General features: G+C 43.0%; 4 protein-coding genes across 40 annotated transcripts in view; 3 read left to right on the top strand and 1 right to left on the bottom strand.

Moving 5' to 3' along the window:
* LOC111065694 (calcium-activated potassium channel slowpoke) overlaps window positions 1-3,049 on the top strand; it is a 46,198-nt gene extending 43,149 nt beyond the window's left edge. For all 37 annotated transcript variants that reach the window (XM_022354036.2, XM_041593596.1, XM_022354031.2 and 34 more), the window contains 2 exons: window positions 32-251; window positions 323-3,049. In XM_022354036.2, coding sequence (XP_022209728.1) covers window positions 32-251; window positions 323-460 — 358 coding nt within the window. In that variant the 3' untranslated portion in view covers window positions 461-3,049. The remainder of the gene's footprint in view (window positions 1-31; window positions 252-322) is intronic.
* A 2,695-nt stretch (window positions 3,050-5,744) lies between these two features.
* On the top strand, window positions 5,745-10,367 carry LOC111065611 (putative uncharacterized protein DDB_G0271606). Its single transcript, XM_022353856.2, has 4 exons — window positions 5,745-5,931; window positions 7,911-8,471; window positions 8,606-10,063; window positions 10,127-10,367. Exons 1-4 carry the CDS (start codon window positions 5,926-5,928, stop codon window positions 10,283-10,285), a joined length of 2,184 nt encoding a protein of 727 aa, XP_022209548.2. The 5' UTR covers window positions 5,745-5,925; the 3' UTR covers window positions 10,286-10,367.
* Window positions 10,368-10,965: 598 nt separating this feature from the next.
* Window positions 10,966-11,420, top strand: LOC111065505 (DNA-directed RNA polymerases I, II, and III subunit RPABC5). Its single transcript, XM_022353720.2, has 2 exons — window positions 10,966-11,159; window positions 11,241-11,420. Exons 1-2 carry the CDS (start codon window positions 11,065-11,067, stop codon window positions 11,347-11,349), a joined length of 204 nt encoding a protein of 67 aa, XP_022209412.1. The 5' UTR covers window positions 10,966-11,064; the 3' UTR covers window positions 11,350-11,420.
* On the bottom strand, window positions 11,367-12,810 carry LOC111065504 (methionine aminopeptidase 1). The gene is made up of 3 exons (XM_022353719.2): window positions 12,599-12,810; window positions 11,772-12,509; window positions 11,367-11,706 (listed from the first exon to the last, which is right to left on the bottom strand). Exons 1-3 carry the CDS (start codon window positions 12,750-12,752, stop codon window positions 11,474-11,476), a joined length of 1,125 nt encoding a protein of 374 aa, XP_022209411.1. The 5' UTR covers window positions 12,753-12,810; the 3' UTR covers window positions 11,367-11,473.
* Between the last annotated feature and the right edge of the window lie 291 nt (window positions 12,811-13,101).

Here is a 13,101-nt window from a genome sequence, read left to right as displayed (position 1 = left end):
ACGAACTGAAAGTAATGGTTGTACTCCAAAGATGTCGAGTGGGCCAGATATCGCTATATGATGGCCCGCTGGCGCAGTTCGGAGAGTGCGGCAAGTATGGGGATCTGTTTGTGGCCGCCCTCAAGTCGTACGGCATGCTGTGCATTGGCCTCTACCGGTTCCGAGACACCAGCTCCAGTTGTGATGCGAGCAGCAAACGATATGTAATAACCAACCCACCCGATGACTTTTCACTACTGCCAACAGATCAGGTACGGCAGAAGCTCCACGATCCAGCATCCTTCGATCAGAAATACAATTTATGTACATTGACACTTTCCAGGTATTCGTTTTAATGCAATTCGATCCGGGGCTGGAGTACAAACCGCCAGCGGTGCGAGCACCCGCCGGCGGACGCGGCACCAACACACAAGGCTCCGGGGTCGGTGGGGGCGGCTCCAATAAGGATGATAACTCTTGATTGTTACTGTGTAGCGCCTTAACTGATGGTCCTTATTCGTACATTTGAACGGTGGAGACGATCATTGAATGCAGAGCATCGCATTTCTGGCACCTATCAAGAAAACTATTGGCATAAGATTCGATTCACAAAAAAAAAACCCCAACAAAGACATATTTGTACGTATCGATTGTACCATGTACAAAGCTGAAATCAAAAGCGTTAACTAGTTAGAAATATCCCACAGAAATTGGGTGCCAGCAAGTGTGTTGCACTGTCCCTTTATGTGTGTGGAGGCATGCGACGCGATGTACTTTGTCCATCCCAAATAACAATCAAGAGACAGCCCGAACGAGCCAACGCAAGAGCATGCAAATGCAACTGTAACGTCAACGGTAGCGCCGCCTGCCTCCACATATATTAAGGGAATTAATTCAGATCAGGGGAGCCAGAACATCATCCCCGTTATCCATCGTTCAATTGCCAACTGATTGCTTCCCACATCATTCCGTATGCCTTTTTAGAACCTTGAAATTAACATATATATTCTATTCTATTCTATTCTATGTAATTATTTATAATTTTACCACTACTCCTATTCTGCATTGGTTTATCTGCTACACAATTTATAATTATTATTCTTCTTATTTTGTAATCTTTTCTGTGCCCCAATAAAATATTCTTGTTTATGCGTTGAGCTTATTTATGATTTGGATACCAAACAATCCCAGTTCGATTTAGTTATTGAGGCAACAATCATTAGTTATATCGATGGGTATGTATTTATGTATGAGTTCGTTAAACAATCATTTACATTAACATTTAAATTTACATTTCCATTGAAACATACTTTATCACTAATTTCATGTCATTTTGATTTACATTTGAGTTCACTTCATGGCGCTATCATTGCATAAGAATTAATTGAACAATTCTAAACGAAAATCCATCTCAATGGTGTGACGTAAGCAATTGGGAACCATTAGTGAGGTAAGCTACACATTAAACAAGGAAAACCGCCAATCGACCAGACCAGATCGATTGGCAAAAACTACAACTAAAACTAAGTCTAAGTACTAAACGAAACACAAAACACAATCTATGAACTTTCACCGACACCAACAACTGTCTCAGAGTCTATCTCTAAGCTGCAGACTAGCAGCAGCAACTACGCAACAATTTATACTTAAAAAGACACATAGAAATCAACCAGACACAGATGCGAGCATAGGTAGAGATGATACATCCTGTATCTCGTATCCTGTATCCGTGTCTACATACAGGGCGATGAGGCTAACACGAATTGTTGTGCCTGCATACAAAAATTCAAAAACTGCATTTAGAAGTTTCTGAGCATGCGCAAAATGATTTATATAGAGCGAGTCATACTGTAATCATTTAACTTTAAAAGTATAACTAAACACAAATAATGATTAGCGACTGTTAAAGGCCAACAATCAGCTAGCTAATTCGTACACTTAAAGCAAATGCAACTACAAATACGAAGCTCGACTCGAATACGATATTTTATAAAAGCTAGAAAGCAGGTAAAGCCAGAGTAAAGCAAGGTTGTTTCAGCAAAGGATTACCAAGAAAGGAACTACTTACTACCCAAGCAAGAAGCTAGACGAATTACACATAACTAATGCTTTTTAACTCGACTTAACACGTCATCTCCATGTGGGACAGACTCCAACTTTGCTAATTCAAAATTCAAAAACTCTTCACACTCACATCTTCACCCACAAATACACACAAAATACTCAAGACAAAATACTGTAAGTAGCGCATTCAAATCATTATCCAATCTAGAGTACACATATACCTAGGGGTATAGAGTGCCACGATCAGCTGATGAAAACGTAGTTAGTAATATTTTTTAGTGTATGTGAATGTGTGCGCTTTTTACCAGCGATTTACGAGCAGCATCTGTGGTGTTCTAAACAATTTTTGATAGATACAATCGGTAAACAAAATCGAAGGACGACAACGTACGTTCTGTGTTCTGCTTTTCTCAGACTTTTCCCTTTCTCCGATCTGTAAATCTACAATTTTACATTTCTATAACTTTCACGCACCTGCGCTCGAGCCGCCAAAAGGGTAACGCTCTTTTTTTGTACATAGCATGTAAATATATAAAATAGCTCCAGATTGTGTCTCGGATATGTTATCGTTTCGTTGTGCAGCCAGTTTTCGGTACCATATAATTGTAATTTGTTCAAATGATAAACACTGCCAAAGCGTATAGAAATCACATTAAATGTAGATCAGCCAACCCGAAGCAGACACCATTCATCCGATTAAATGGGTAATACAATACAATACCAAAAGCGTAACAAGAACACGGCATAGAGCAGAAGCATTCAATGATTAGGTTTGTTTCCACCCATGATTAGCCAATAACAAATTTAAGTAAAACGAATTCGAGCTTTTAAAATTAATACATCAAAAACAAAATGGGAGATCGTAAGGGAACTAAGTGAATGAGAATAACGAGTTCATTTTCGTTTTGTATCTGATTTGTAGGGGAATTTTGTGTAGCCTTGGCTTACCCAGAACGTAAACTTAAATAAATATGTGAATATTATGCGCCTTCGAAATTTATGTAAACGTGTATGTAGCCGTGCAATGTGAGAAAACATTTAAACTCATTTAAAGTAAACGTAAAAGTAAAGGTAAAGGTATTAGTCAGGTGTAAATGTTAACGAATGAAGAGCATAGCATAGCTTAGCATAAAACATAAGACGACTAGATATCGTGGCAAGAAGTTCATTATTGTTAATGCTAAAATTAAAACTAAATATTAAATCGATTAACAACAACCGCATTTGCAATCCTAAAATAAAAAGAGATAGACAACCAGAGAGAGGAGTAGCGAAAACCCAAAAGTTAAACATAATTTTTAAATGAATAAACTAGGCATTAAATTTATAGAAATCTCACGTACTCATACACACATACACACCAAGCCACATAAGAACACACACACACCTACACAAACACAACAGCGAAGACCCCAACAACAAGAACAAAATGAACTCTCGATGTTGTGAAACTTGATCAAATCATGTTTACGCTATAGCAGATCAATAGGAAACCGAATAATGTACCACAAACTATTCAGAAACATACCAGAACCTACCCAAAAGCTTCTTGATAACATACCAAAAAATTAACCCAAAACAAATATCGAAGAAAAAACTCTCCGACAAAGCTGCCTTTGCCATTCACATTTCCAATTGAATAAATTTCGAATACTTTTTCCACTTCGCTTCATCGACAAGTTCTCAGCAGCTTTGTTCAAAAAAAAAAGCTATATACAGACACATATATATATTAATTAAATCGCATAAAAATATTCAATGCTGTATAACTTACTTTAAGAGCAAACTTTTTATAGAAAATTGGTGAATAAAAATTCCAAAAAAAAATATATATATAAATATATATATTATCATACTCGTAAATGTGAAGCTATGCAGCATTTTACTGTAGTTAGATTTTTTGTATAGAATCAACGTTTGCAGCTAAAAAAAAAAAAAAAAATAAAACGATAATTTTACACGTTTAAGCGGCAATTGATAAAAATGTTCATTTTGTAAGGGAATAAAGATATTTGAAAAAATATCATAATTAATTTACAAATAGCAATTAAATACGAAATGGAAAAACCGAAAAAAATATTTTTATAATTTTGCGGCACTTTCACATAATCCATAATGCATTACAAAATGTATAAATAAAAGAAACCAAAATACCAATCACATTATGTACAACATTATTGTAGTTAAATTTTTTTAGTTTTTACTCGCTATTTATATAAATATATTTACACAAGAAAACCGATCGGAAGAACGTAAACTTAAATGTAGACCTAAAACTAAAACTAAAACAGAAAACGTAAAAGGCGATAAACAAATTATTAATTTAATTTTAAAAACAATTTATAAATAAATCGAAACCAGAGCAGAACGCGCATAATGAAAATTAGTTTAGTTAAAAGCAGCCACAAAAAATATAAAAAATTTTTAAATAACAATTAAAACGCTAAAAAGGATATTTTAAAATTTGTCTAAAATACAACAGAAGAAGAAAAACAGAAAGAAATGATAAATGTATAAAATAAAAGGTATAATAATAATATTATGTTGTTAATGTTTAAAAAACCTTGTTAAAAATAATATTTCAAAATAAAATATAAATACAGACAAAAAAAAAACAAAAACAAACGATGTAACCAAAAATCGCAATCGCAGCTTTATGAAAAGTGAAATTTTGAGTTATGGCTCGAGGTTTTGGGCTGCCCAAGAGACCATTTTGACCCACATATGGCGGGGCAAACGCAGTTAAATTCCAATGACCAATTGGGTTTAGAAATTGGCGGTTGCGCCCTGCATAAAATCCGACCAATTACGCCCGGGTGTGTTTCATAAGCGTCTGGTTGAGGGCTCATTATCATTATCAAGGGGCCTTGTGTACCTAGGAGGGTCGTCCCTCTCGTGGAAACCAATATTGATAAACGTAGTAACTGTCTCTAAATAGGGATTGTCTTCAATGCCACAGGTTCTTTCTTGTCTAAGAATAAATAAAAATAATACAGTATCTTTTATAAAAACTAGTACAGTCAATGCCCACTGTGGCTGCCATATTTCGTAATGTCAATCTCTGGCTTTGCTCCTGATTGGTGCCGCTTCCACAGGCACAGTGGCAACAGTTGACAGGCAGCGCACTGGCTACAACGATGCCGTCTCCTGCTCATGTGCGCCTGGTCCGCATTGCTTTTTAAGGTAAAGAGCAACTGCTGAGAGACAACGAGTTCGTTGTCTAGGTCTTTTGTTTTTCCCCCTCTCCTCGCTTTGTGCCGTTTCTTTCTTTCGCCGGGCAAGAACAGTCGGTGGCAAAACACTTTCGTTTGCGCTTCCATTGCGGCTTAAATGAGTGGCAGCAATCTTGGCCACTTGCTGGCCAATTCATGTTGCTCGTTGGTCGCGTGCTAAGCCTGGGCCATCAGCGCAAACAAGTTTTCTGCGCCGGCAGCGGTGCAAACGAAGACGCATGAAAATCCGACCACTTTCTTTGCGGTGCGCATTTCCAATGCGACGCCGCTACGTGGGCTTCCAGTGGATGGATCGTTAGCTAGTGCCCCAGCACATGGTTTTTGTCCGTACTCCACTGCCGACTCCGAATCAGTTGTCTTCGCGACTTGAACAAGTGCAGACGTCGCCGTCTCTGGCTATATCAGAAATTCTGTGCGTGCAATTGGTACTGAAGAAAGCGCCGCGGCGGACGCTGACATGAAGTTAATTGATGTGATTATATACTTAATTGCCATTTTGATCTTCATCTACTTGCTGCTTGAGGCTTAGAAGAAGCCAAAAGTCAGTCAACTATTGCCCAGAGCTTTCTACAACAACGGAAACATCATCATCATCCTCAATATCTTTCGACAAACCAACGAAAATCCAAAGCCACAAACCCAAACCAAGATGAGGGTAAGTAATTCGCACGAAGTGATCTCGAGTTTGTTGTCCGCAATTAGCGATAATTAAAAAAAATCTTTCACTGTGCATAGTAATAGTTTGAAAGTAATTTGAATGGCACATCTACTTTGCTCTGCTTTGATCACTCAGCGTGCAACGACTCTTATTTGATCGACATTCATCAGCAAGCTCACCTTCACCTTCAAATCCAATTACCAGACAATGCCGCCGCATCTGCAATTGAATTGAATATTTGACAAATTGTGGTGTGGCCGGCAAACGGCGTACTTTCATTTGCAATGAGAGCAGTTGATGCGCCAAGTTTCGCTGTGCCAGTGCCAGTGCCAGTGGCAGTGGCAGTTTCAGTTGGACTTACCGCAGCCAGCTAGAGATAGAGCTCTAGACAATGGATCGCTTTACGTGCACCAATTACAGTCGCTGCTTGCCTGACTTTGCCTCAATGTGCAGCGGGCTTGAAAATAAAATGCTTACCGCTAAAATAAAAGTTGCAATTCAAGTTGCAATTTGGGTTAACCAAACTGTTGTTTGTGGACTCGGTGCTACAGCGCTGCTGGTGACAGCCTGCTGATCGATAGTTCCGTTTATGCCTAACGGCGCAATCCTTTGTCAAGTTCAATGTCCCATCCGGGCCAAGCCCAGTACAGCCCAAGGAAAATCAAAATTAAGTGCATTCCAATATCAATATTTTGACTTTCGTTCAAACACGTTGCGGTAAGCAATCTCAGCATCCGTCTCCTGGCGGCAGTTCATTCACCAGACAGGCCTGCAATATGTATTTGCATATTATTATGCATATTGTATGCAAAGGCGACAAACTAACCACTAACCACTCGATAAACAATAGGCAACAATTTGGTCCCAATTACGCCTATCCCTGTCTCTGTCTCCAAGTCACAGTCCGTCTCTGCTTGCGATTAAGCAAACGCAGCACGTAATCAATAACCACATATACATACAGTACTTATGTACGCGTATTGGACTCGGTTAGGCATTTCACCCGTTGATTGACGTCTGGCTAACGGCACACAACATTGTCATTGTCATTGCCTCCTCCTCCTCCGTCTGCGCCTTCTCCAGTGGCGGGACTGGGCCTGGTCAAGTGAAATTATTATATCCAATGGTTGCCATCAAATTACCGACTTCCACTTTGATGGAGCACGACCAAAAAGTAGCCAAGCAGCAACGAAGTTCATGTACTGTTATCGACTTTAAAGAGAATTAATATGGGCTTCGAATGCAGTCGTAGTATAATGTAAACACCTTGCTCTGGAATTAGGTTAATATCTTTTGATTAAAGGATCTCTTAAGTCCACTATATTTCATTTAATGAATTGTTTCTTGGAACGGTATGAAGCTTATTTAGCTTCCGTACTTAGATCCATCCAAGACTACAACAAGAGGCTCTTTCAGTCACTTAAGTCCCAGAATTACAAACCGAGCCACCAAGCCTTATATACCCACCGCCAAGCCATACAAAAATATCACCGCAACAATTACAGAACCAAGACATATCAATATTCAACTTTTCACTTTCATTCTACGGCAATGCGGATTGAAAGTTTAATCAGGTAACGAATCGGGGAAAATGGACAATGTTATTATGGCATAGACACACATACATATGTATGTACATAAATACATATATAAATATTTCTATATGTACATATGTACTCAGGTATGGCTCGTTTGCTTAAGCAGCTTTTGGTTAAGTATTAAGCGGCAGGCGACGTGATAAAATTTTAGAAAACCGCCAATTTGTTCAAATTAAGGCCATTACCGTTTTTTTTTGTTTGTTTGTTGCTGTCCAACGATTACACGGCCCTCCCTCTGGTTCCCCCCCATGGTGGAGCTTAGAAAGTTTTTATTTCTTTTAATGTTTTTGTTCGATGCACTCGTAAAATAATTAAGTTTTGTTGATTTAATGATAGTTGACATTTTCACTACCATCCATTCATCCATCCATCCACCAGCATTTCATTCTCTTTGCGCTGCTCCTGACGCTGGCCAACTGTGAGCCGCAGTCGCCACATGGTGGAAAGCAGCGTCCTCTCGTCTATGGCAATTGGCCGCCAAAGAGCGCCAAGCAGTTGTCCCGTCCTGCGGCTGGAGGTATAGGAGGCGTCCCTGGAAAGCAGCGCACACTCGTCGTACAGATACGCAGCGATCAACCCGTGCCACTGGTGCTCAAGGGTCGTCCAGGTCACCAGCACACACATGCGACTCATCAGCATTTGGGCCACGCCCATGCCGTGCATCCACATGTCTTGCAGCACCCCCATTCGCACGCCCACCTACATGGTCATCCTCACCTCCTGCACGTGCCACAGCATCAGCATCAGCATCTTCGCGGACCTCGACCCATCAAGCTAAGTGCCCCCGTCTACCTGAAGCCCGCCAGCGCAGTGCGCAAGCCCCTCAAGATCAAGCTGAATAACTCGAAGCCTAAGGCGAAGCCGACCTTCGGGTATGACAAGCCCTTCAAGTTTGAGAAACCCACGGCTGTGTCCTACAGCGAGCTGCAGAATTTGCCGGTAAGTTAAGCATATCAGAGATCCAAGAGCATGAGTCGAATGCCATTTCGATGCCTGCTTTTGTGGACTTGATTGATATACGACACAGACACAAGCATCCACTACACGCATACACATGCCAAATCCCCCAACAGCTGGACACGCACAACAACTTCAACACTGAGCACTTTGCACCCATTTACACGATACCCGCACCGAATCTGGCCGGGCACGACAATCACTTGGAGCTGGACGATGGAGGCCATTTTGCCACCGCTTACCTTCCCCCACAGCACACTTCCCAGTCCCCGCCCCCCTCCGCGCGCCCACAGACATACTTGGCACCGGGTTACAATGTGCATGAGGATGAGACAAATGACCAAACCATCCGCGATCCCATTTCGGGCTCGCAGAAACTCTTTGCCCCAGATCCAGATCCCTCGCTGCCCACCTCAAAGATTCGCCCCGCCACCGAGAGCTTCAATACGCCGAGCAACAACAAGCCTCTGCCATCAGACGTCCAGAGTAATCATCTTCCCGCCCAGCCACTGGTGCAGATTGTGGGCGCCCAGGCAGCCGCCCAAACGGCTCCGGAGATCTATCCTATCCAGTACGCCCAGCAGACCCAGCAGTTGCAACCCTTCCTAGCCGCTTCCATTTCCGCCGCCCACATTCCCCTCTACAATCCCACCTATCTGGTGACCCAGTCGAATCAGCTGTACACGCAGCACAAGCAACAGCTCTTCAAGCCCAGCTCAGAGCATGTGCTCGAGACTGGCTATGTGAACGCGGATCTGACCCAAGAGGTGGCGAGCAATGGACAGATACTGCAGGCAGCCAAGGATCCGCATCACAACATTCACCCCGTGCTGGACTCGGCGCCGCAATACGCAGCTCTGATTGCTGCCCCGGTTCTGGGTGAGCCCGTCGAAAGTGCCTACGAGACGGCTTCCTTCCATTTGCCTAATGTGGCCTCGGCGGTGGATTCCACGGCTCCGGAGGGAGGCTTTGTGGTGTCCAACTACTACGGCCATGCGCACGATTCCTCGCAATTGCTGCAGGCCTATGCAGAGGAGGAGGCCCGCCGTCAGCAGTTGGAGACCGAGCACGCAGCCCTGGAGCTGCAAAAGCAGCAGCAATATCACCTCGATGAGCTCAAGGCCCAAGCGCTGGAGCAGCAGCAACAACAGCAATTTCATCTAGAGGAACTGAGGGCCCATGCTCAGCGGCAGCAGGAACAACAGCAGCAGCAACAGCAGCATCTAGAGGAACTCAGAGCACAGGCTCAAGCCCAGCAACAGCAACACCAGCATCTGGAGGAGCTGAGGGCACAGGCTCATGCTCAGCATCAGCAGCAGTTGCAGTTCGAAGAGCTGAAGGCCCAGGCCGAGGAGCAGCATTCGCAACATCAACAGCAGCAGCAACAGTTGCAGTTGTTGCAACTGCAGCAGCAACATCAGCAACTCCAACAGCCTGCCCAACATCACCCGCAGCCCGCCCAGGATCCTGCTGCAACAGCCTTCGAGGAGCATCAGCGACTAGTGCAGCAACAGCTGGGCAGCAACACGCCACTGCGCATCTTTGTGCCAGACGAGGATGCCGCGTCGGAATCGGTAAGAAAATCCCCTGAAAATCTAAAGGACCAATGAAAATTCTGATTCTTTTCCGTTGAACAGCGCCTGCAAAAACGATCGGATGATCTGAAGAAAGGCACGGTGGAGGATGTGCAGAATCTGGGATCGACCGACAGCGAGGCAGAGTCAGCCAAAGATTTATTTGAGGTCTCCACCTCCGTAGAAGTTGCCGGCGAGCATCACAATGCCAGCAGTACATAGTTATTTTTTATTGTTATGGCATAGTCTTCGACGCTGTTCAAATATTTATTCTACACACTCATTTGTATAAATGCATTCATATAGCGAGCAGTCGGTAGTTAAATAAATATAATCATTAATTTATTCAAATTGATTTCGAATTCATTTTGTTGTGGTCTTTGTGTTGGTCTTTGAATATGAAATGGTATATTTGGCTGAGAATACCTTGGGAAAATGGATATTATGGGCTTGAGATATTGTTTGTAATTTCAGGCTCCAATTAATACAGAAACTACTCAGTCTCTGGTCTAAACATATTAACGAAATTTTGCAGTTCACGGGTGCCAATAATAGGTATCAGAACCGGGATAAATGTATTTGTACAACACAAACCATATGTAAATTTAAAATATTTTACGCATTATAGGTGAAAGATGTCAGTGGTCATTTTTGTTTTGTAAATAAAGAGGAGGATGGAGCTACAAGGAGCCTTTACAAATAGTATTATTTTCCGCGGCTTAACAATGGTTGCCAAACTTTTTAAATAGAGGGGTGTTAAGTGGGTTAAGTCTCGTTTGATCGCCGGATTGCCCTGGTTTTTTTATGGTATGGTATTTAAATGGTATTTCTCGAAACTGAAATGGTATTTAGTGGTATTTATTTTTTGGCCAGATGGTATTTCTTATCGTTATCGGCGCATTCACGCTGACGCGGTCACACTTACGCAGATAAAAACACATTTCGCGTGCACTTTTTGTTTCAATTCTGAAATCCGGCGAAAACAAAGCTTCAAAGACAAAATGATTATTCCAATTCGTTGCTTCACTTGTGGCAAAGTCATTGGCAACAAGTGGGAGTCGTATCTGGGTCTACTGCAGGCGGAGTACACCGAAGGGTAAGAAGACACCACCAGTGGAGTCTCGGTCTCGTTCCGTGTCCTTTTCTGTATCTAATTTCACCCAAAAACTCATTACAGCGATGCATTGGACGCATTGGGCCTGAAGCGCTACTGCTGCCGACGCATGTTGCTTGGACACGTCGATCTGATCGAGAAGTTGCTCAATTATGCACCGCTCGAAAAGTAAACTTAGTCGTTGGAGAATTTAGAAACTGTAGATTTTATTGTAAAAATTAAAGCCTCGTGAAAACCACAAAATAATGAGAATTTCGTATCCAAATTGGCAGTGGCTTGGCACGATCTTCGTCTCTTCACATCTTGTCCATGAACCAAGGCTGGCCGTTGTTCTCGCGTCGCTTCGTCAGGATCTCACAGCCGTTGTTGTTCACTAGAAGAGTTTGCTCGAACTGGGCCGAGTAGAGGCCATCGCCGGTGACGGCAGTCCAGTCATCTGGCCAGCTCTTGGCCTCGCGCACACCCATGGATATCATGGGCTCAATGGTGAAGCAATGTCCAGGGGCCATGACGCCGACAGCAGAGTTTTCTACAAAAGATACAAGGATCAAGTTCGTCGTATATCATCTGGTTCATAATAGCATCCGATCTTACTGGCATAGTGGGGCACATTGGGTGCTGTGTGGAAGACACGATGTATGCCATGGCCGCAGTAGCTGCGCACCACGCTGAAACCATGTGGGGTCACATACTTCTGGATAACGTTGCCAATTTCGCGGTACTTGACGCCCGGACGTACAAGCTCGATTGCCTTGGTCAGGGCCTCGTGGGTGACCTGCACCAACTTCTTGTGCTTCTCCGAGACATTTCCGACAAAGAATGTCTCATTCAGATCTCCGTGGAACCCACGATGGAAGACTGTGACGTCGATATTGCACAGATCTCCGTCCTCCAGCGGCCGCTGGTCTGGGATGCCATGGCAAATCACTTCGTTGACCGATGTGCAGCACGATTTGGGAAAGTTGTAGTAGTTCAAGGGCGATGGATAGCAGTCGCGCTCAATGGCCGCCTCGTGCACTAACCTATCCAGCTCGTCTGTGGTGGTGCCCACCTCCACAGCCTTGGCTCCTTCGTCCAGACACTCTCTTCCCAGACGGCCGGCCACCCGCATGGCCTCAATTTCTTCATCATCCAGCACCTTGATGGTTGTGCCTCGCAGGGCCTCCTCTGAGAGCGAGCGTCCGTCTACGTGATCAGCATAGTCGGGTCGCTGAATGGCTAGCGGCACTGCACGCTTGGGGGTCTGTTCGAACGGACGCAGCTTGCCGGTGAATTTGAACTGAGGCCACGGGTTGTAAGCCCCATTCTCAGCCGCGGTCTTCTGTGCTCCGCCTGAATTGAATAGTTCGAATATTTTATTCATATTTATACAGGCGAATGTGTCAGACGCGCACTGAGACTAAATGAATTTCATAATGTACCTGCCAAAGCGTGTATAGCCTTATGTTCCTTCCAGAAGCCCTTGAAGCAAGGCTGGGAGCAGAAGAAGGAGCCCTTGATGCCCAGCTTCAGGCAGCTGGGACATTGCAGAGTCGCCTCTTTGCCGCAGTTGGTTGTCTCGCATATCTGAGTCATTTTATTTTTACTTACAAAATGTTCTTGCTGAAAATAGGACTATAGGGATGTGTGTAAATTGATATATTAGTATATCGAGTATTTATGTGCGATAGGCAGTACAGACGATGCATCGGCATTTCTGTAAAAATATCAGTAGTTTTGAGCGTTATGCTATCGATATATCGTGATAAATAATAAAATTTATAAATTTGTTAAAATACTAGTTAAATTCCGAGAAAACCGGAGAGGCATTCAATCTGTTATTAAAATAAGCCTTCAAATTTAAAATTTTCCGAAAGGCTTTCTTTTATTATCATTAAAAAGTACCATTTAATGGGAGAAAACGAGCAGCGCGCCAAACAAATTT

The sequence above is a fragment of the Drosophila obscura genome, unplaced genomic scaffold (genome assembly GCF_018151105.1).
Source record: "Drosophila obscura isolate BZ-5 IFL unplaced genomic scaffold, ASM1815110v1 contig_192, whole genome shotgun sequence".
Taxonomy (NCBI): domain Eukaryota; kingdom Metazoa; phylum Arthropoda; class Insecta; order Diptera; family Drosophilidae; genus Drosophila; species Drosophila obscura.
This window is presented reverse-complemented; position numbering and strand designations above follow the sequence as displayed.